Genomic DNA, 23,384 nt, shown 5'->3' with positions numbered 1-23,384 from the left:
GAAACAAGTATGGAAAAATGAGCATTTGCAAAGCAAGGATGAAGATATAATTATGTACAAAAATGTAAAGAATAAAATAGCACCAACTAACAAGATTCGGTAAACCAATATTTAGAGTGACTGCATTTTTATGATTTGTTACAGAAAACTTACAAAGGCCAGACTCATATAAACAATAAATGCAGGACATGATTCTCTGTACGTAAGGAGTAAACTGGGTTAAACCCAATCTAAACCCTAGGAGAATTCAGTATGCTGATTAAACACAAACCAAAATGCAGAAATCACAAGCCTTCAAATACACCAGGGAACAAGTAGTGAAAAAATACAATGAAAAATAGAAGTACTTATAACAGACAACCTAAAAATAAACTTAATAAGGATACAAGATCTATTAATATATGAAGAAAACATTAAAACATTCCTGAGAAACACAAAACCTGAGTTCATGGAAAGACCCCATGTTTTGATTGATGCTTAGATTAATGAATTCCACAAATTTTATGCAATCCCAGTGAAATACACAACAGAATGTTAGGACAGGAGAGTAGGGGATGCGACAAGCAGATTCTAAATTTCATATGGAAAAATAGGCAAGCAAAAGTAGGTGGGACAGTTCCAAGGGAAAAGGAGCTGAAAAATAAAAGCACCATGAAAGGAATTAGCTAATAATGTATATTGCAAAAACTCAAAACAGTGGTACTATCGGATCATCAGGAAAGTCGCGACATATTTTTGCACAGAAAAGTATGTCATGCAGCCTGCCACACTGGGCCAGCAGGTGCCTGCTTCCTGCAGGAGGCACAGGCCGCTTGGTATCCACCAAGACAAGGCAGAGCTGTGCGTCCTCACCCCCGGCCGCCATGCCCGGTCTGCGCAGCTGGGGTGCAGGTGGGTAGTGGGTAGCAGGTTGCGGGGCCCTGCCCACCCACCTGCGGTCCGCATCTCGGGTCTCCCTACGGCCGCCCAGCGTGGAAGGGAAGCACCTGCTGGAACCCTCTTTCACGCATGCTCTGCGGCTCGTCAACCAAGAAACTGAAGAGTTCCAGAAAGGAGAAGGCAAGGATGAAGGAAGCACACTGGTGGATGGTGAATAATGGGAAGCTGGGACAGAAAGTGTGGATTCCTGTAAAATAGTTCCCTGAGTTCAACTTTGTGGGAAAACTTCTGGGTCCACGCGGCAATTCCCTGAAGCCTTTACAAGAGGAAACCTGGACAAAAATGCCTGTCCTTGGGAAAGTCCCATGAGAGCAGGCACAGGAGACAAGCTGGGGAAGCGGAGGGATGCTCCCGCCGAGAAGCTAAGTCTGAGCGGCCCAGAAAACACAGCCAGTGGGGACCAGCAGTTAGCGTAATGGCTATGTCGCTGGACTCCCATGTATCCACCCGAGGAGAAGGGACTGCGGCGTGGCCATCCCCCCAGGGGTTGGTTTCTTGCTTTCTGTCTCTCTGTCTCTCTCTTTCTGGCCAACACACGCGCCCTACAGCAAAAACCTCTCCCGAAAAAAAAGATTGTGCTGAAACACACACACACACACACACACACACACACACATTTTCTAAGTATGGATTACTGAACGGGTCTGAAAGACTACTGGAGAAAAAAGAGGTAACCAAAAAAAAAAAAGAGAGAGAAAGAGAGAAAACACTGTTTATATATATGTAGACTATTTCCAGAAGAATACATAAGAAACAAGTATGGAAAAATGAGCATTTGCAAAGCAAGGATGAAGATATAATTATGTACAAAAATGTAAAGAATAAAATAGCACCAACTAACAAGATTCGGTAAACCAATATTTAGAGTGACTGCATTTTTATGATTTGTTACAGAAAACTTACAAAGGCCAGACTCATATAAACAATAAATGCAGGACATGATTCTCTGTACGTAAGGAGTAAACTGGGTTTGAAATTTGGCAAAGGGTTTTATTTCTTGGCTATCGTTAAAGGTTAAAAGTAAACTGGGACAACGTCAAATATCTCTACCCTCTCACTGCAGCAGCAATGAGCACTAAACAGCAATGTCTATTATCTCACTACTTCAGCTACACAGGGGCGATTGGCAGAACCTTCTGTCCCTATTCCAGAATTAGCCTCTCTGCAGTAACAGTTACGACAGAAAAGAAATGCTTCCTTTTCTTGACATATGTACCTTATAGAGTAGTTATACTGCACGTTTTCCACTTACTAATCTTACAGGAGTTTCAACCACCTCACGTCAAGTCAGGTGCTTACTTCAAGTTTGTAAACACTGAATATGCAGAACCGTTTCAACAGTCGGCCATTGTACCAACAGTCTGAATTATTAATTGCAAAAACATGAACAGTGGAATGAGAACAACTTTGGCAGCACTTCGGCCCACTTAGTGGTAGGAAAGAGAACGCGTGTTTGGGGTGGACCACGGCACTCAGAAGGCCCGAGCCTCACCTTCTTCTGAAGAACATTGACCTTCCTCTCCTTGACATCCAGCATGTCCTTGAGGTCATGGATCTCTCCGGCCTGTGTCCCCTTCTCCTCAGCCATATCCTGAATCTGTTTTGTCTTTTTATTCAGCATGGTTTCCTTCTCTTCCAAACGCAATCGGAGAGCATCCACCTAGGAAGGTAAGATTTTACAAATGATCAATTGGGAGGTGGAAGGGGATGGAAGGAATGCAACTTTTCCCCCAAATAGATGAGTTGTAAGTTTAGTTAAGTTTTGCTACATCTATAAAAGTATTACCATCTTCAACTATGCTTCTCAACTTTGAGCACATCAGAAATATCTGGAGGGTTAAGGGAGATGGCCAGGCACAGCCGCCAGAGCCTCTGCTTTGCGGGGTCAGGGTTCAAAATCAGTACAGATGCTCATCAGCTTACAATGGGTTACACCTAGTCTCCTGAGGTTAGTCTACTACCTAAACATACCCGGAACACTGACATCAGCCTGCAACTGGGTAAAATCATCTCACATGAACCTGTCTTACAATACGTTGTTCTATATCTCCTGTTATATATAGAATACTTTCCCCAAAATAAAAAACAGAACAGCCATTTGGTTACTCGCTGTATGGTCTCACCGAAAGCGTACTGCTTCCGCACCAACATAAAGTCGAAAATCACTGTCAGAGCATTGTAAGTTGGTGACTGCCTGTGTTTTTAACAGGTTCCAAAGTGATGCTACATTGCTTTAGAATCGCTTAAACTGCAACGAAAACCAAAAGCACCCCGAGCATGACACTCAATGTGTCAGGTATCACCATCCCGCATCGGCTACAGTGCTTTTACGACAGACAACGCCACGATGCACTTGGATAGCCACACCCGGCAAAAGCTACGGTGCACTTTCCGATGCACTAACTACCAAAGTCTGGCATCTGGTCACGTTTATTCCTGAAGTTTCAACAGCTTTCATTAAAATGTCATTTTAATACAACAAGAAGTCTAATGAGAGTATTCATTTTAAGATCCATTCACAGCAAATTTCACTAAGCTTTTTTTAGTATCCCACAAATATTTACACACCAGTTTTTTGTCTGTTTTTTGCTTTTCAATCAAGGATTAAGACTCCAGAAAATCATTACACATCTGATCACAACAATCACAAATATGACCGGGTAGAATTTTTAATTTCCTGATAGTCATATTAAAAAATAAAAAAAGTAACAGGCAAAATTTATTTTAGCCGTATTTTACTTAACCTAATATGACTACAATACTGTCATTTCAAACATGTGAATTCCTATACAAAACTATAAATGAGCTATCTGACATCCTTGTTCCGTACTAAGACTGCGAAGCTCAGTGTGTATTTCCATTACGCGGCACCTCAACTGGGCTAACCACTCAAGTGCGTAACGGCCGCGGATGGCGAGTGCTGTCGCCTGGGTGGCCGGCTCTCAGATGCAGTGTCTCTGCAGTGTCTCTAACTTGTCCTACATTACCTTTCCTGTCTGACTGGATTAGCCCGCAGAGAAAAAACAGGTCACATAGGTAATGGCGGGCACTGAAAGTACACCAACGCCCTCAGGAAAGACCTCAGACTGCACGAGAGCCGCGCGGCACCTGAGGACCAGTTCTGTGTGTGTGGTGACACTGCTCAGTAAGAATTACGGAGAATTTCCTAGGAGACTAGACTCATTTGAAACTGCTATCGTTAAGTCATTAAGCATTTTCAAGTGATGCTGCACTCTGCTGGAAAGAGAAACATGTAAATAAACCATATCTCACCCTGCTGACCTGTATTCACACTAACCACTTCTACTCCACCAGTCTCACCAAGCCAGAAACTGAGAAAGCAATCCTCACAAGTTCCGCCATGTCCTCTCAACATCCTTTCACCTCTCATTTACCTCCGCTCTACTTTAATAAGAAAAAACCTTCCTGTAGTCTAAGAGTCACCTAAAAACCTTAAAACTGAAAATGTCTTTTCTGAATCGCGAACACTTCTCTTTCTCCCACTCCACTGAGTCCGCTCTGCCCACAGCACCACCTCTGGTCTATCACCTCCATCTTTTCTTCATTCATCTCTATTCCGTCTCTCTCCCCATCATACCTATTTCAAACATAGACTCACATCATCCTTTTATAACTATACGTGTATATGCTTGTCAGCCAAAGGAGACTTCAAACTTCCATGAAAAAATGGAATCAAACTCTGAGTTTACTGTCCTGCAAAAAATTTTGAAATGCATGCATTTTTTTTATAATATGCATTTTGTATGAACTTTCTGAATAGACCCTCGTATGCACGACACATGAAAATCCTCGCAGTTCTATCCTCAGGCATCGTACTTCCTTCCTTGCACGCTCCCTGTGGAAAACGTCATACTCTCGGAAGGCACCATGGGAAATTGGTACTTAAGACAAGGCAGCAGACCCAAGGTCTCCCAGCTAGAAGTCACAGCGCAGGGACACAGGCAAGCCACCTCCATGTTCTATACTCTTTTTTCTTTAAAGAGGCCTTTGCCTTAAGGCACGTGCACTAGCCGAAGAGAGACAGAGACAATATAAGAAAAAGTAAGAAATCGCCCCCCATATGGCCACTCCCAATCCCTTCTCCCCAGTTCTGGGATCTTGGGCACGCACACACATACACCCGGCGCGAGTTTCAAGCCACCAGGTCTCCCACATGCAGGTACTGCTGTTGTTTGAATGTGGCCTTCCACAAGTCAAGTGCTGTCACTGCCATGGCATTAAGAGGCAGGGCCCCCGCGAGGTGATTAGGCATGAGGACTCCTCCCTCACCAATAGGATTAAGACCTGTACAAGAGAGGATTCAAGCAACGCTCAGTCCCTCGCCCTTCTGCCTTCCACCATTCCCAGGTGTAGCCACAAGGTACCATCTGGGAAGCAGAGAACAGCCCTCACAAGACAGTAAAACCTCCCGCCCGCTAGAACTGTGAAAAAATAAGTTCCTATACTTGACAACTCACCCAGTCTACAGTATTCTGTTACAGCGCACATGAGGAGCAAGACGAGTACCCATATTCATGGAAAACAGATTCGACACTAATCAGAGAGGAAAGGGGAAGATCCCTAACTCGTATCACACACAAAACGAATTCCATGTGAAGAAAAGATCTACATATGAGAAGCAAACCTTTAAAGCTTTTAGAATATAAGAAAGTACATTAGGAACCAGCAGTTGGCGTAATGGCTATGTCGCTGGATTCCCACGTAGTCGACCGCGGTTCGTGTCCCGGACCCGGTGGCTTAAAACTCACGCCGGGCGCGTGTGCGTGCGTGCCCAAGATCCCGAGAGGAGAATGGAGGAGAAGGGATTGCGGCGTGACCATCCCCCCTGAGGGGTGATTTCTCGCTTTCTGTCTCTATGTCTCTCTCTGTCTGTCTGGCGAACGCACGCGCCCTACAGTGAAAATCTCTCTCAAAAAAAAAAAAAAAAAAAAAAGAAAGAAAGTACATTAAAGGCATAGAAGCATGGGAGTTTTTTTTTTTTTTTTTTAAGGATACATCACAAAGAAAAAATACTGGTAAACGCAACTAAGTTAAAATGTGAAGTTCTGGAGCCAGCAGGTGACATGGTGGTTGAGATGAGGGAGTCCCACATGGTTGACTGCAGTTCGAGTCCCAGCCCAGTAGTGTGGGCACACACTGGGTGCATGTGCGTGCCCAGGGCCTGGGAGGAGAATGGAGCAGAAGGGACTACAGCGAAGTCACCCTCTCAGGGGCGACTTCTCACCTTCTGTCTCTCTGGCAAGTGCATGCACCCTACAGCAAAATCTCTCTCAAAAAAAAATAAAAAGAAATTTAAAATTTCTACTATGTGATGTCATTTTAAGTGTTTTATTTTTCATCTATAGTTTATATGCCTGAAGTATTTTTTAATACTACTACTACTACAGTAAGTAAAGGCATATTCATATCTGCTTTTAAAATGTCCATTTTTCTGAATTGGCCAGAATTAAATATGTCCCAGTATTGACTGATTCTCAAAATTTATGACCGTTTATAATCATTCCCAAAAAATTCAACACTTAGGTATAAATCTAATAAAAACACAGGTAGGATCTATATGCTGAAAATTACAAAATGCTAGTGGAAGAAACTGAAGACTTCCATGAGTTCTTCTCTTGAATACGACATGAAACGCAAACTGAGAGTATGTGTCGGGATGGTCAGTCCACTTAGCATCTTTCTCAGGGACAAGGAAAGAGAAAGACTTCTGTAGCCACAACCTAAAAATGTGTCCTACTGACCAACAGTAGAACACACAGTAGGCAGGTCCAGCCCAGTGAGTCCAAGAGACAATACACAAAAAATCTCCAGTTTTGCTGCCTGGATTCAGAACTCAAGACCTAAGGGCAAGAATTAAAATCCAATGCAAAACAAAAATAAATGAAATGATTACTACTGAGTTCTCTGTGGTCCTCTCAGGTGAAAGATTATAAAAAAATATTTACGTTCCCTCTGTCAAAAATCAGAAACACTCCAGCATGCAAAGAAAAAAGGTCCAGAAAGGAAATGTCCAGACCGAGTATTGATCTGCGATAGAGGAACTGCCACCACCAAGCAAAGACCTTTGCGGAGTATGAAAATCGACAACCAGGCTGCTTCAGATGCCAGAAGAACCCTGCTGTCCCTTCTCCCCTTGGCATTCGGGCACACTCAAGCCAGCTGTGTCGCTGTTAGTCCTGTCTGACCGTATCAGATACAGATCCGGATGCTGAGTCCACTGAAAAGCATCAGCCGTGGGAGGAAAGGTAACGCTTACTGAATCCACTGACCCTTCAGACAGTTAAGGAGAGCAAAGACAGAGAAGTATCTATGTCAGAAAATTTAAAAATAAGTCACATAATTATTAGTATCTAATTTCTATTTTCTAATTTGTATTTTGCATGCCACATATTCTTTCTCTATATGAACAATAACCAATACAATGCATCTAAAAAATATTGTTTTACCCAATATCACCTAAATATACTTACTATTACATTCTTACTCCAAAGGCAAAAAGCCCTGGGGCTAGACGGTGATACCGTGGTAGGACAGGTGCTCAATGTGAGGCCGAGCCACAGGGGAAGGGGGAAGGTGCCCATTCCTGTCGCGATCTCCCTATGGACACCAGGGACACACGTGTCCATGACCTGGACTGGCTGACGCACTGCCAGGAGGTAGGGCCCAGCATCAAGGTCCTGTCAGGGATGCCGTGTCTCTGTCTCTATCTCTGTTTCTCTCACTCATGGAATAAACAGAAAGAAAAAAGGGGAGGAAGGGAAGCCCAGACATTCAAACCCATCAAGAAGTCTTAACTGATCATTTACTTGGCTCTCCGTTCCTCCAGGCGCTAACTACAGGAAAGCGAAAGCCTTTCCACCTGCAGGTCAGCACCCGTAACACAGAGAAAACCCCTCGACGTATACCTGCTCCCCCCGGCAGCATCGCAACCCCATGGACAGCACCTGCAGGACGGCCTTCGCTGCTTCTTCACCAAGTTACCTGGATGCCCACCCTCTCCTGTCAGCCCCCTGGCTCGGCCAAGTGCCCTGGGGACATGCCAGTGTAACCAGTCATAAACAGCAGTGTGCCAACGGAGGGAATGTCAGGTGTGAGACCCACAGGAATTGGTGACTGAAAAAGGGAAAGACCGAGAACTCTGGTTACGAACACACAGACCTTGACCTGGAAACAGGCTTTGATATCAGAAACATCTCACATCATAAATATTAAGTACGGAAATCGTCCAAGTCCACATCCCTAATTATGAGATGATCTTTCCTTCACTAAATAGTCCATTCAAGTGTGCAAGGCGGCATTTACATGTGCTGGTCGGGAGCTGTGAGATGAAAACGACCTCCAAAACCACTTGGCAGCTGCGAGACTAACTGCTCTGAATCCCACACCGGTCTCTCGGTTTGGAGGGAACGAACTCTGGAGTAGAATTTTGTGTGAGGTCCATACTTTACAAACCTCGGAAAGCACATTCAGGAAAGCCCCTCGAGGAGCAGCAGGACACACAGTCGGCACCCTCACACCACTCCTGGGAGGAGGAACAAGACGTTGTTTATTCCGATCAACAGAGCCGCAGGGCCAGCCTCCACCAGAGCCTGCAAAGCGCCGCGGTCAGCGGCAAACAGGTGACGCCAACTGCAACAGAGACCAGGTCTCCTCTGCAGGGTTTCGCTACCATGAAAGGGGCCGCAAAATGGCTACCCTGCTATTCCGGACTCCCGCTCTGGGTCACAAAACTACTCAGCACTAACTAAACTAAGCCATCTGAGCCTTCCTTTGCTTTGTTAGGCTGTCGGGAAAGGCATGATGTATTTTTCTGTTTTCCTATGCAAAAATGCATCATGACTTTTCCGACAACCCGAAAACCGTACACGGCGGGGATAGGTAACTGTGGAAAAACAACTGCTGCTTGTACCCCTCTCTGGCTCTGCCATCATGACACTTTCGAGCTCTGTCCACACTTTCCCAGGTTTTCGATCCTCCACGGTGTCCCCTCGTCACAGCTGGCTGTGACTTCCTCGGAGAAACCAACTCAACCCTAAGTCTTTATCCACCCCATCCCTACAGGTGGCTCCCAAATCTTTATTCTTAGCCCCAGGGGTTCAACGAGCATGAGCTGAGGACACTTTCTATTTTAACTGGATCTTCCACTTACTGTTTCCCATGGAATAAGAGTTGTTGGTTTTTTTTTCTTTAAAGACCTTTTCTGTTAAAGAACCTTTAAAGAGGGGCCAGCGGGGACATGGTGGTTAAGTTGCTAAGGCAGACTGCAGTTCGAGTCCTGGACCTAGCTGTTTGAAAAATCACACCAGGCACGTGTGCATGTATGCCCAAAATCCCAGGAAGAGAATGGAGAAGGGACTGCAATGTGGCCATCCCTCCTGGGGGGTGATTTCTCACTTTCCTTCTCACTATCTCTTGTCTCTCTCTCTGGAGAACACACAAGCCCTATGGCAAAATCCTTAAAATAAAAACTTTTGAAGATTGCTCAATGTGGCCAAACTTTAATTAGTGTGTGTCAAATGTCCTTCTATAGGTTGAGCAGTAAAGGTACAGTATATACTATTGCCTCCATTCCTCCTGAATTCTGCAGTATTTCATACATTCTGAAACATGAAATCATCTCATTTTAACTCCTAACGTAAAGGAGAGGAAATCAAGACCCAAACTAAGGAAGTGAGCCGCCCAAGATCGCCAGGTCTAAGTCCTGCCCACCACGTAACCACGGTGCCCATCTCGGGAGGAGGCCGAATGAAAGGCTCTGGGCCATGTGACTGAAGCCAACCTTTTCCAAAGGCTGGATTCGAAGCTGCACTGCGCCCGGCTGGAAGCCTCCTACCTGATACAGGGCTGCAGGGCTCAGACGCCAGGCCAGGCAGAGACACGTGATCCGCAGCAGAGAGCATTTGCACTGGGAGACAAGTTCCACAAACTCATCATCTAAAAATAGACGTTAGTCTCTCACTTTCCCTTGAAAATTCTCGCCAACAAGTACGACTCAGTAATGCCTTTACCATGTACTGGGTACTGGCAAAGTCTTGAGGCATTCGTGCATGAAAAAACCCATCATGACGTTTCCGACAGCGCAGAAAGCTGCGGCAAGTGTCACTCAGTGCCAGGAGAGTTAACTGCGTGGCTCTCCGCAGCGTGGCCACACTCGGACCCCTCTAAGCCTACACAGGGCACGCCGCCTCACTTGGTGTCAGGACCAAGATCGACTCAGCCTTATCCCTTTCTCTGTGAAAGCCCTCAGAATCACAGAAAGGGAGAAATCCGACATTCAAAGGACCCTCGAAGGTGGTCTATTCACCCCCTCTCCGAGGCTGGATTCCTCACGCGGTAGCCCTCCGGGCCGGCGTCTCCAGTACTCGAACAGCTCCGTAGCTGCCTCTTACACAGTTCCTGTCTAGAGGCTGCCCACATTCTGCTTTCAGCAGCTATCGGGAAAAGCTTCTCTTACCTCGAAGTAAAAAATAATTGATTACAATGTTCTCCTATAGGTTGACCCAGTGGCCCGAATTCTGCCTGTGCAGCAGCTATTCAGATTACATGCGGACGCTCACGTTGTCCTGAGAGCACTTCTTCCCCAAGCCCTCTCTCAGCTGCTCCTCCACATGCCGTGGTTTCGACTCCACGTGTACGTGTCGCAGCGGGCTGTCAGGTGCCTCATGATCGACTGCGCAGCTTAGTCCCGGGCCCAGCAGATTACACACATCCGGAGCACCTGTGTGTGCATGCCCAAAACCCCAGAGGACAATGGAGGCGAAGGGGCATGCACCCCTGGGGGTGCTCACTCGCTTACTCTATGTATACGTCTGTGTGTGTGTGTGTGTGTGTGTGTGTGTGTGTGTGTGCGTGTGCGCATGCGTGTGCGGTGAGTACATGCGCCCTAAAGCAAATTTTTAAAAATAATAAACAGGAGCCAGCAGGTGGCATAGTAGTTAAGGGCACTGGACCCCCACGTGGCCAACCACGGTTCGAGCACCAGACCTGGTGGCTTGTTTTCTCTTTCCCCCTCTCTCTCACCCTGCCCCTCTCTGATCAAATTAAAATAAATAAAGTTAAATAAAAAAATAAATAATAGTGAGATCAGCAGTTAGTGTAATGGCTATGTCGCTGGACTCCCACGTAGTCGACCGCGGTTTGCGTCCTGGACCCGGTGGCTTAAACTCACGCCGGGCGCGTGTGCGTGCGTGCCCAAGATCCCGAGAATAGAGGAGAAGGGATTGCGGTGTGGCCATCCCCCCTGGAGGGGTGACTTCTCGCTTTCTGTCTCTGTCTTTCTCTGTCTGTCTGGCGAGCGCACGCGCCCGATAGCAAAAATCTCTCCAAAAAATAAATAAATAAATAGTAGTAATAAGCAAACAACCCTAAATTTATCAATGTCCCTCAAATCATTGTACCCACAACTCAGTATTTAGGTGTGGTCTGATCACCTTCTTCATATTTAGATAATAAACTTTTATTGGGTTGTCAGAAAAGTCACAACATTTTTTTTTCTATGTTTTTTTTCTCTATTCAAAAATGTATCATGACTTTTTGACAACCCAATAAAACAACCTAAGATTGAGTAAGGGTTACTATGGGGGTTGAGACGGAGGGCACTGGCAGGTACACAGACACACTGAGGGGCTACTCCGTACATTTCCATGTTTGCTTCTTTTTGTTTGTTTTGCATGTTTGTGTGTGGGTTTGCGAGGGAGGGGCAGTCCATACACTTGGCCCTCTGTATTTGCAGATCAAAAATAATCTAACAAAACCAGCTGTGTCTGCTCTGAACACATGCAGACTTTTCCCTGGTCATTATTACTGCCGCAAAAGCGCAGCACAACGACTATCTTTTTAACATTTACGTAGTACTAGGGGTTACAGGGCATCTGAGGAGGAGTTACAGTACAGTCACGGCTGCTTACTGATGGGGCCACATTCTGAGAAATGTACAATTGGGCAATTTTGTTATTTTGCAAATAGTGAGTGTACTTACATAACCCTGACGTGTGGCTGACTGCACACCCACTTGACACGCATGGCCTGTTACAGCCTTTTGGTACCACCGTCACATATTCAGACCACAGTGACTTAACAGTCATTACACAGCACAGACCTGCACACAGGAGGATGTGCATCGGTTATTCGCAGATGCCGGATCGTTTCATACGTGAGACGTGAACGTCAGTGGGTCCTACCTCCAATCCCCTGTAGACACCAAAGATGACTACAAGTAATTTTACATCACCCTATTAAACGTTCTCCTGGTAGGCCAGCAGGTAGCATGGGGGTTAAGGTGCTGGATTCACACGTGGTTTGAGTCCCAGACCCAGTGGCGTGAAAAACCACTCCAAGTGTGTGTGCATGCCCAAAATCCAGAGAGGAGCCTGGAGGAGACGGGACTAAATTTAGTCTATTACCCTGCTCTCTAAGGACCTCACAGAATGCTGAATTTCTCAGTTAACATGCATGTTGCCCAACCCCAGCCCACATTTTTTCCCATGCAATTTACTAATCATGATATTTTTCTTAAACAAGGAAGAGTCAAGTGTAGAGAGGTACAAGATTCTACAGTGACTTGTAATATGTACTACAGATTAACATACTCATGAAACACCACCTTTTGGAAAAAGTCACTTTACAGTTCTGAAGAAACCTAATTATCGTCTTACTTAAAGTGCTTCCCCAGTACCCTGTAGAAGTGCAGAGCTACCGTATCGCCCGTACACTGATGACCTTCCAGCACGCAAATCTTATCAAAGAAGACTTAAAACTGGGGCTAGTTCTGTGATGTGGTGGTTCAGACAGCTGGATCCCACACAGCCAACTGTGCAGTTCAAGTCTGGGACCCCGCGGCTGAGAAACCTGCCAGGCACGCGTGTGCAATATCCCCAAATCCCAACAGGATGGAGAAAAGGAGGAGAAGGAACGAGGCATGGTCATTCCCCACGGGGAGTGATTTCTTTGCTACCTCCCTCTTTCTGGCAAACACACATGCTGTTCATAAAAAAAAATTAAAAAATAAAAAGGGCCAAGATGACCTAGTTTTAACATTGGTTCTTAGTAGTCATCACTTCTAGTTCAAAGTCATCAAAAAACTCCCCTCCAATATTCCATTGTAAAATTCCTCTTGGGAAGATTGGGTTGTGCATAAATGTAATAAATGTGGCAATCCTCTTTCTTCCTGGAAGAGGAAGATCAAAACATCTGCAAAAAGTCGCCTCAGGAATCTTGGTCATCTCCATGACTCTTCCACGATGACCAGTGGCAGACCAATGACTCTATTTGCACCTGGGATTGGAACTATCCTAGCAAAAAGACAATTTGACAGCACTTCTCAAACTGGAGCGCCTGCAGGCTCTAATTCAGTAGCCCTGACCACTTTGCAGCCCTTTGGCTAAGATCAAGAGTGATTCAGTGGGTCTAACGTCTGTTTCCAACAACCTCCTGTGCAAGTCGAGGATGCTAGTCTTTGGGCACAGAACAGCGAAGTTACCGATCTCTTTCACGCTCTCTTACAGACCTCTTTCCGCAGACCTCGGGCCTCATTTTCGCTTTGCCAGTGTTGCAACGTCATTGTACCTTTTCAATCTAACGATGTCCTTGATGAGGAAGGCAGTCTCCACATGGAAGCTCACTTGTTAATCACCCAGCAGCGCTTTACCAATAAGCAGAGCCACAGATCCTCCTTTTAGGACCTTTCTCTGCAACTGTGCATCTTTACTGGATAAACCTTCACTGAATCTAGAGCTTTTACATTAATGGCAGTATCACTGCAAGGCCCATACCCCACTCCTGCATTGATATTTGGTTATGTTTTCCTACTTATCATTATCGTCCTTTCGTCTATTACTCCTTCTTGCACCTCACTCCCCCCTCCTGGATACAAGTTCTTTCTTTGTAAAGTACCTCTCTCCACTGTACTTTCCACAGGGATCCATGGAAATGCTCAGTTTTTATTCATCTGAAAAAATGGCTTCATCCCACCTTCGCTGAAGGATGACAGTTTAGGTGAGTACAGAACCCTAAGCTGGCAGGGCTGGCGGGTTGGAGGTGCTGGATTCCCACATGGCCAACTGTGGTTCGAGTTCCAGACCTGGTGCTTTGCTTTCTCCATTTCTCTTTCTCTCTCACTCTGTCCCTCTCTGGTCAAATTTAAAAATAATAATAACAAATGGAATTAAATAAATAGTTTTTTAAAAACGAATGCTAAGTTGCCAATGTTTTTCACTAAATTTTAAAGATTTTACTCTAGCATATTTCCCAGCATATTCTTACCACTGTTGCTGTCGAAAGTCTGATGTTGACCTAACAGCTAATCCCATCTAAGCGACCCTTCTCTCCGGCAGCTTTTTCCTCCCAGTTTACTTTCTGAGAGGCAGACAGAGACAGAAGGTCAGAGTCACTCATACGCTCAACAGGGTCTTCACAGTGCAATGCTCCCCGCCACCCTGTGGCCGGCCAGCTTGGTCAGGGAGCCCAGGGTGTGAACCCAGAGCCTTGCCAAATGTCCTCCAGAACTGTGCAGCAGCGCCACTGCAATCGGCACGCGAGCCGCCACGGAGGGGCCTCTGGCAGGTTCTTATTTTTTAATTTTTTTAAAGAGAGATTTTTGCTATAGGGCACATGCACTTACCAAAGCGACAGAGAGAGACAGAGAGAAATCACCCCCCAAAGGGAGATGGCTACACCGCAGTTCCTTCTCCTCCATTCCCCCCCAGGATTTTGGGTACATATGCACACTCACTAGGCATGAGTTTTAAGCCAGCGGGCCCAGGACTTGAACCATGGTTGACTACATGGGTGTCCAATGATGTAACCATTACACCATCTGCAGTCCCTCTCTGGCAGCTTTTAAAACCAGTTTATTGGGACTAGCAGGTGGCATGATAGTTAAGGTGCTGGAGTCCCACATGGCCTACTACAATTCAAATCCCAGACCCGTCGGCTTGAAAATCACACCAGGAAAATGTGCGTGCCCAGAATCCCAGGAGGAGGCTGAAGGAGAAGGGGCTGCAGCATGGCCATTCCCCCGGGAAATGATTTCTCACTTTCCCTCAGCAAGTGCACATGCCCTACAGCAAAAACTTTCTTTAAAAAAGTTTATCTATGGCTTTATTATAATATATGGTTAAGTTAGGATATTTTCCTGCTTGAGAATAATTTGCTCCAGAATTGAAAGATACACTCACATCATCTAGCAAAAAAGAAAAAAAAGCTGGCAATTTTATCTTCTAAAACTGCCTCCCATTTTCCCTACCCTCTTCCTTTTGAAACTCTCATTTATATGGTTAGATGATCTCTACAGAGGTCCCTTTAATCATTTCTATCTTATTCGCCCTCCTCTTCCTCTCTAAGGAATAGCGCATCAGATCTTCCTTCCAATTCACTACTGTCCCTACAGCAATCTCTAACCTGCAGTTTAACATACTGAAGATTTCATTCAGTTACTATGCATTTCACGTAAAAAAATCTTTTTATTTTTTAAAAGTACCCAGGATTATTTAAAGTGTCTTATTCTTTGCTCGTGTTTTCAACTCCGTGTACTTAAGAGAAATAGTTCACGTTTACGCACCGCTACTACGTGCACACATTAAACCATTTTATCCTCACAGCGCTCTATGAAGTGATGCTGTTATTCTTCTCAAAGGCGAGGAAATTTAGACACAAAGTACACGCTTCCACAGGAAGACAGCTACCGGCACCTGACACGCCTCAGCTCCACCCTCACCCCGGCAGGGCGGACTGTCACGAGGGTGCTCCCCTGCTCAGAAGCGGATGCTTCGTTCTTGCACGCTGTTCCTGAGGGGTAATCGCGCCATCTCTTCTTACTCTGGGGTCATACACATCAGCCACTCACCTCACAGTGGTTACAGTTAGTTACTGGCTCCAGACTTCCATCACCGTGGACAAAAAACTGATTTCTTCTTATTCTTCAAATAACTCGAAATCCTCATCGATCCATGCAAAGTCCCACTCGTTTTATTTTACTATGTTTCCATTTGTTCAAATGCAACTATTCTAATAAGTTTAATATATTCTTAAATATGCAAGCATCTTAGACACACAGAGTTTAACACCCACATGTGTTTTCATCTCAGATAAATGCTGTGTGGTTCATTCTGTTTCACATTTTGAAACATGTGTAACCAGGGCCCAATGTATCCTTCTAGACCACAGCTTTGGACTGCGCACAGTACTCCATAGCACGCACCCACTACATTTTATTTATCCCGCTCCCTAGTAGTTACTTGTTCCCATAAACAATGCTCCGTGTAAATGCTTACCTATCTCCACCTGTGGACTGGGGGGATGTCTGTCCGGGATTGCTGAGGCCGACTCTAACACATCGTCTATGCTGCTGCTGGCCAACATCAACGTAAGAGGTAAATGTGCTCTTATTTTCCAGCCTGATGTAACAGCATGCCAACATTTTATCAGTTTGGTGACCACAGCATTGCACTCTGATATTGGCATTTGTCTGTTCACTAGTGAGCTTCAAGTCACCGTGATTTACTCATTAACCACTTAGGTTTCCTTTTCTGTTCCTTGCCTATGCGAATCTCTCCTCCCTCCCTCCCTCCCTCCCTCTAGTCACTCTATTGTTACTGATTTACAAACATCTTTTTTATTCTGTATTTCAATCCTTGTTATTTTGAAAGGCACTGAAAACATCTTCTCCTAGTCAGTCACCCAACTGTTAACTTTCTCAATGGTCTTCTTTAACAGAAATGCTTAAGTTTGAAGGATTCAATGAAGATATCCTACCCAACATTTTCTTTTCTTTTTTCTTTTTTTTTTTTTTTGGAGAGGTTTTTGCTATAGGGCGCGTGCACTCACCAGACAGAGACAGAGACAGACAGAGAGATAGAAAGCGAGAAATCACCCCCCCGGGGAGATGGTCACGCTGCAATCCCTTCTCCTCCATTCTCCTCTCGGGATCTTGGGCACACATGCACACGCACCCGGCGTGAGTTTAAGCCACCAGGTCCGGGACACGAACCGCAGTCGACTACATGGGAGTTCAGCGACATAACCATTACGCTAACTGCCAGTTCCCCCACCCAAGATTTTTATGAATTAGCTCTGTGGTTTCTCTTTCCCACTTAAGTCTTCAATCAGTCTAGAGTTTATTGTTCTACCTGGCATGAAGTGGGTAGACTATCCTCCATATAGCACGTCAGGTTCCACACACTCGCTTAATTCACACTGTGTATGGTACCCCTCCATGTAAACGTCTCCAATTCACACTCCGTACTCTCCCTGGGCCCTTCCTGTGCCAGCGATGTACTATTCTGGTTGTACTCTTTGAACTGCTGTACGGTTTCAGAGGTATTTTCATGTCTAATAGAGTAGGTCTCCCATGTTCTCTTCTTTTTACTAATGTTAGAATGGCTCTATTAGTCTGTGTTAGGTTTTCAAAATTTCTGTGATCAAATATACATAAAATTTGTCATCTTAACTATTTAAAAACACAGTTCAGGGGCCAGCAGATGGCACGATGGTTACATTGCTGGACTCCCACGTGTTCTACTACGGTTCAGATCCCAGACCCGGTATGTAGAACTCATGCCATGTGTGTGCATGTATGCCCAGGTCCTGAGAGGAGAGTGGAGGAGAGCAGACTGCAGCGTGCCCATCCCCCCTGAGGGGTGATTTCTCACTTTCTGTCTCTCTCTCTCTCTCTCTCTCTCTGTCTCTCTGGCAAGAACACACGCCTCTCTTTAAAAAATGAAAGTGTAGTGAGGAAGGTTGTACAGTGTTGTACAACCAGTTACCAGAACTCTTCATCTTGCAAAACTAAGATTCTGTAACCACTGAATAATTCCCGGCTGCCCTCCTCAACTCGTGGCAGAGAGCGTTCAGTTTTCTGTCTCTCTGAATTTGACTGGTATAGGTATAATAAATGGGATCATAGAGTCATTGGTTGGTTTTCCTCTTTTGTTGGTTTGTTTGTTTGTTTGTTTGTTTGTTGTAACTTATTCACATAAGTTCTAAGATAAAATGAAAAAAAAAAAAAAGCAAAAAGACAGCTCCAGGGCCAGCAGCAATGTAGACACTAAGGTGGCTGGATTATACAAGGCCGACCTACAGTTCGAGTCCCAGACCCGGCGGCTTGAAGCCTCTCCTGAGCACCTGCACATGCAGGCCCGGAACCCTGAGGAGGTGCGAGATGCCAAGTCACGTTCTACTCTATAACCCTTACACAGAGCGCTCTCACTGTCACTCCCTTCTAAAATGTTTATATTCCTCCTTTACTCCACAGCTCACATCAACAGCATACTTCAGACTCTAGATTTATTTTGGTTTTATGATGTAATTCTTCATTTCTGCTTGTTTTTGTTTTTTTCTTTTTAAGAGGGATTTTTGCTATAGAGAGCATGAACTCACTGGAGAGACAGAGAGATGGAAAGTGAGAACTCACCCCCGGGAAGATGGCCCTGCCACAATCCTTTCTCGTTCAGTCTCCTCTCAGGATTTTGGGCACATATGCACACACACCTGGCATGAGTTTGAAGCTGCCAGGTCTGGGACTTGAACCCCGGCAGACTATGTGGGAGTCCAGTGATGAAACCACACGCCATCTGCTGGTCCCATAAGTCTTTATTCCTGGTTTCTAATTGTGTTACAGTATGGGTCAGAGAACATAATCTATGTGACTGATTCTTGAGAATTTTATTTAGCTATATTTATTATTATTTTTAATTTGACCAGGGAGAGAGAAGGATAGTGAGAAAGCAAGCCACCATGTCCAGGACTTGAACCAGTCGACCATGTGGGAGCTCAGTTCCCCTAACAACCACACTACCTACCACCCCCCCACCCCCAACCTTCACATGTGGCTGAATTTTAAATAAGTTCTTAAATAGATGGCTTAGTCTCTATTTGCTAGTACGAGATTCTGGGAACCAGCAGTTAGCGTAATGCTCACGCAATGCTCACACACACGTGCCCGGCTTAAACTCACGCCAGGCACATGTGCATGCGTGCCCAAGATCCTGAGAGGAGAATGGAGGAGAAGGGATTGTGGCATGTCCATTCCCCCTGGGGGGTGATTTCTCGTTTTCTGTCTCTCTGTCTCTCTCTGTCTTTCTGGTGAGCACACACACCCTATAGCAAAAACCTCTCCAAAAAAAAGAAAAAAAAAAAAAAGAGAGATTCTGTACATGCACTTATCAACTTGAGCTTATTAATGTCACTGAAACCTTCTTAACCAGGGCTTCCCTCTGTCTATTTGATCAATTCTGAGAAGGCTGTTTTCAAATAACCAACTGCAACAGTGGACTGGTGTATTTCTCCCCATTGCTGCTCTCTGTATTAGGCTGTCAAGAAAGTCATAATGGGGCCAGCAGGTGGCATGGGGGTTAAGAGCACTGGACTCCCACATGGCCGATCGCAGTCTGAGTCCTGGACCTGGAGGCTTGCTTTGTCCCTCTGGTCAAATTAAAATAAATAAATAAAGTAATGATGTATTTCCTATTTTTCTATGCAAAAATGGGTCATGACTTTCCCAACAACCCTATATATATATAGATAGATAGATAGATAGAGAGAGAGAGAGAGAGAGAGAGAGGTTTTCACTATAGGGCGCGTGCGCTTGCCAGACAGACAGAGACATAGAGACAGAAAGCGAGAAATCACCCCCCAGGGGGGATGGCCATGCCACAATCCCTTCTCCTTCATTCTCCTCTCGGGATCTTGGGCACGCACGCACACGCGCCCGGTGTTTTAAGCCACCAGGTCGGGGACGCGAAGCGCAGATAAGCCACCAGGTCGGGGACGCGAAGCGCAGTCGACTACGTGGGAGTCCAGCAACATAGCCATTACACCAACTGCTGGTTCCCCCAACAACCCAATATTTAAAACAATGTTGCAGATGCATAAATATTCACAATCGTATTTCCTTGATCTATTGTTGCTTGTATCAGCATAAAACATTCTTTCATGTGGCTTATAACTTCTTTCCTTAAAATTGATTTTGTTAATACCAAAATAAACCAGACTGAGGTGCATGTGTTCCTTAAGTAACAACTGAATTTTTTTCTATCTGTATTATTTTTAAGAATTATTTCATTACTATTATTTTTAAATTCGCTATAGGGCATGTGTGCTCACCAGAGAGAGGGATAGAAAGCTGGGCCAAGACTTGAACCATGGTTCACCATATGAGAGTCCAGCACCTTAACCAACACACTACCTGCTGGCCCCCTACTTATCTATTTTTTAATAATTATTTTAATTAACTTTACTTGGACCAGAGAGGGACAAAGCACGAGAGAGAGAGAAAGTGAGAAGGCAAGACACCAGGTCCCGGACTCGAACCACAGTTGGCCAAGTGAGAGTCCAGTGCCCTTAACCACCATGCCACCTGCCAGCCCCCTGGCTATATTTTGACTTTGCTGTTCCTTTTTGTCTGACGTTTCATTCTCACTGGCAGCATGTTTCTGTAGCGCATGTTCTGGTCCGAGGTCCATCCTTCCTTGTACTTGCTGCCTTTTCCGTAATCATACTTGTCATGGGTGAGAGGACACCAGGGAGGGGGCACTGCGGCACTGGCCGGCCAGGCTGCACTGGCAGGCCTGGTGCTGTGTGGTGACCTGTGCTGCCTGCCCACACTCATCCTAGACCGGGCGCGGTCAGAGCTACCATGAGCCGCGACCCACCCAGCGGAGACCAAGACCGAGTCTCCTGAAAACACCCCACCCAAACAGAGAACTGCAGCCCGGCTCCAGCACGAAACATCTCCGGGCTGGGGTGGGGTGGCCCTGGGCTTTGTGCTGGATGCTGACCCCAGCCCACCCAGGAAGAGAGCCACTGCTCTACTGCTCCTGAGACAGGTGACAATGCTCGCCTACCGGGGAAGACTGAGATGACTTCCCGGAGAGCTCAGGAACAAAGGATACTACTTGGAGGTGGTAGGGTCTACATGACTTCAGCTCACTGATAAAATCAGCACCTCTCGGGACCAGCAGTTAGCATAATGGCTATGTCGCTGGACTCCCATGTAGTCAACCGCCGTTCATGTCCTGGACCCGGTGGCTTAAAAAACTCATGCCAGCTGCGTGTGCGTGCGTGCCCAAGATCCCGAGAGGAGAATGGAGGAGAAGGGATTGCGGTGTGGCCGTTCCCCCCTGGGGGCTGATTTCTCGCTTTCTGTCTCTTTGTCTCTGTCTGTCTGGCAAGTGCACATGTCCTATAGCGAAAACCTCTCCCCCCCACAAAAGAAAAACTCAGCACCTCTCTGAACACCGACAGGAGGTTCAAGGTTTGGCATCGAGACTTAGGAACAAGAAAGTGGGCATATGAGAAAAATCACTGAGAATACCGCAGCCAGTGTGGAAAGTCCCGGGGTTACTAGTGAGAGCAGCCCCGAGTGCTCAGGAAAAAGTGCAAAACGCACATCGTACACAAGGTTGGTGCACAGCGAACGGCAGCCCTGCACTGCAATCTGGACGCATTCGTAAATAAACTCGCAAAACGCACATCGTACACAAGGTTGGTGCAAAGCGAACGGCAGCCCTGCACTGCTGCAATCTGGACGCATTCGTAAATAAACTTGGTGGTGGTGCACACCGTTTTCAGGAGCGTTCCTCATTTCTTTTTTGCCAGTGACTTCTTTGCTCTTTATTTTGTGTGTATTTTAGACTACAGAAATGAAGTTAGACAAAAGCAATTTTCTTCTTCAAGTCCAAAATGGGCTGTAAGCAGCAGAGGGAACTCGCAGCACCGACATCGCACTGGCCCAGAACAGCCAGGGTGCGCGCAGTGGAGTGCTGGGCCGAGCAGTTCACAGGAGGGCCTTGAAGGCCAGTCACTGGAAGGTGACGATGACAAAGCTGGTCCTCTTACAGCTACATGAGAAGTTGCCAAACCACTCAACGTCGGCCACTCTACTGTTGTTTGGCATTTGAAGCAAACTGAAAAGTTGAAGGGGCTGGCAGGTGGCGTCATGGTTGAGGTGCTAGACTTTCACACTGCCAACAGCGGTTCACCTGATGGCTTGCTTTCTCACTTTCTTTCTCTCTCTCTCTCTCTGTCTCTGTCTCTCACTGGTCAAGGTAAGTAATAATATTAATAATTAATGAAATTAAATCATTATTAGGGCCAGCAGATGGTGTAGTGGTTATGTCGCTGGACTCCCATATGGCTGACCACAGTTTGAGTCTCGGACCCAGTAGCTTGAAAATCACACCGGGCACACGTGCATGCATGCACAAGATCCCTGGAGGAGAGTGGAGGAGAAGGGGTGGGGGCATGGCTGACCCCCTGGGGGGTGGCTTCTCATTTTCCCTCTGTCACTGTCTCTCTCTCCAGCACGCACACACACACACACACACACACTCTAAGGTGAAAACCTCTCAAAAAATAATAATTCTTTAAAAAAAAAATGGTAAAAAAGCTCACTAAATGGGTGCCTCGTGAGCTGAATAAAAATTTTAAAAATTTAACATTTTTATTTATTCTACATAACAGGCAGTAAACCATTTCTTGATCAGATTGTGATGTGTGACAAAAAATGGATTTTATATGACAACCAGTGAAGACCAGCTCAGTGGCTGAACAGAGAAGAAGCTCCAAAGCTCTTCCCAGAGCCAAATTTGCACCAAAAGAAGGCCATGGTCTCTATTTGGTGGTGTGTGGCCCACTACAGCTCTCTGGATCCCAGCAAAACCATTACATTTGAGAAGTACACTCAGCAAACCAATAGGATGCACCAAAAACTGCAACGCCTGCTGCTGGCATTGGGCAACAAACGGGCCCATTTTGGGACCAGCAGATGGAGTAATGGTTACATTACTGGACTCCCACATGGTCGGCGGTGGTTCGAGTCCTGGACCTGGTGGCTTAAAACTCACACTGGGTGCGTGTGCGTGCATGTCCAAAATCCTGAGAGGAGAATGAGGGAGAAGGGACTGCAGTGTGGCTATCCCTCCTGGAGGGTGATTCCTCGCTTTCTGTCTCTCTGGCAAGCGCATGTACCCTATAGCAAAAATCTCTCATTTGAAAAAAAGAAAGAAAGAAAAAAGAGCGAGTGAGCCTAACTGTCTAAGAAAGCACCCCGGCAGGTCACACAGCCACTGCTTCGAAGTTAGCGAATCGGGCTGTGAAGTTCGGCCTCGTTGCCATACCCTCCTGATCTCCCAGCAACTGGTCACCACGTCTTCAAGCACCTCGACAACTCTTTGCAGGGAAACACTTCCACAGCCAGCAGGATGCAGAAGATGCTTCCCAAGAGGTCACAGAAGCCTGCTGTGTGGACTCTGACACTACAGAAATGAACAAGCTTATTGTCATTGGCAGAAATGTGGTGACTGGGGGCCAGCAGGTGGCACGGTGGTTAAAGGCGCTGGACTCCCACATGGACGATCATGGTTTGAGTCCAGACCTGGCGGCTTGCTTTCTCACTTTCCCTCTCTCTCTTTCTCTCTCTCTCTCTCTCT

The 23,384-nt window shown here is 45.9% G+C and overlaps 1 protein-coding gene across 3 annotated transcripts in view; it reads right to left on the bottom strand.

The window, feature by feature from the left end:
- The window catches only part of ERC1 (ELKS/RAB6-interacting/CAST family member 1), a 501,445-nt gene that overhangs the window by 383,044 nt on the left and 95,017 nt on the right, over nucleotides 1-23,384 (bottom strand). For all 3 annotated transcript variants that reach the window (XM_027766230.1, XM_027766231.1, XM_027766232.1), the window contains one exon: nucleotides 2,432-2,599. In XM_027766230.1, the coding sequence (XP_027622031.1) occupies nucleotides 2,432-2,599 (168 nt within the window). The remainder of the gene's footprint in view (nucleotides 1-2,431; nucleotides 2,600-23,384) is intronic.

The sequence above is a fragment of the Tupaia chinensis genome, unplaced genomic scaffold (genome assembly GCF_000334495.1).
Source record: "Tupaia chinensis unplaced genomic scaffold, TupChi_1.0 Scaffold141530_1, whole genome shotgun sequence".
Classification (NCBI taxonomy): domain Eukaryota; kingdom Metazoa; phylum Chordata; class Mammalia; order Scandentia; family Tupaiidae; genus Tupaia; species Tupaia belangeri.
This window is presented reverse-complemented; position numbering and strand designations above follow the sequence as displayed.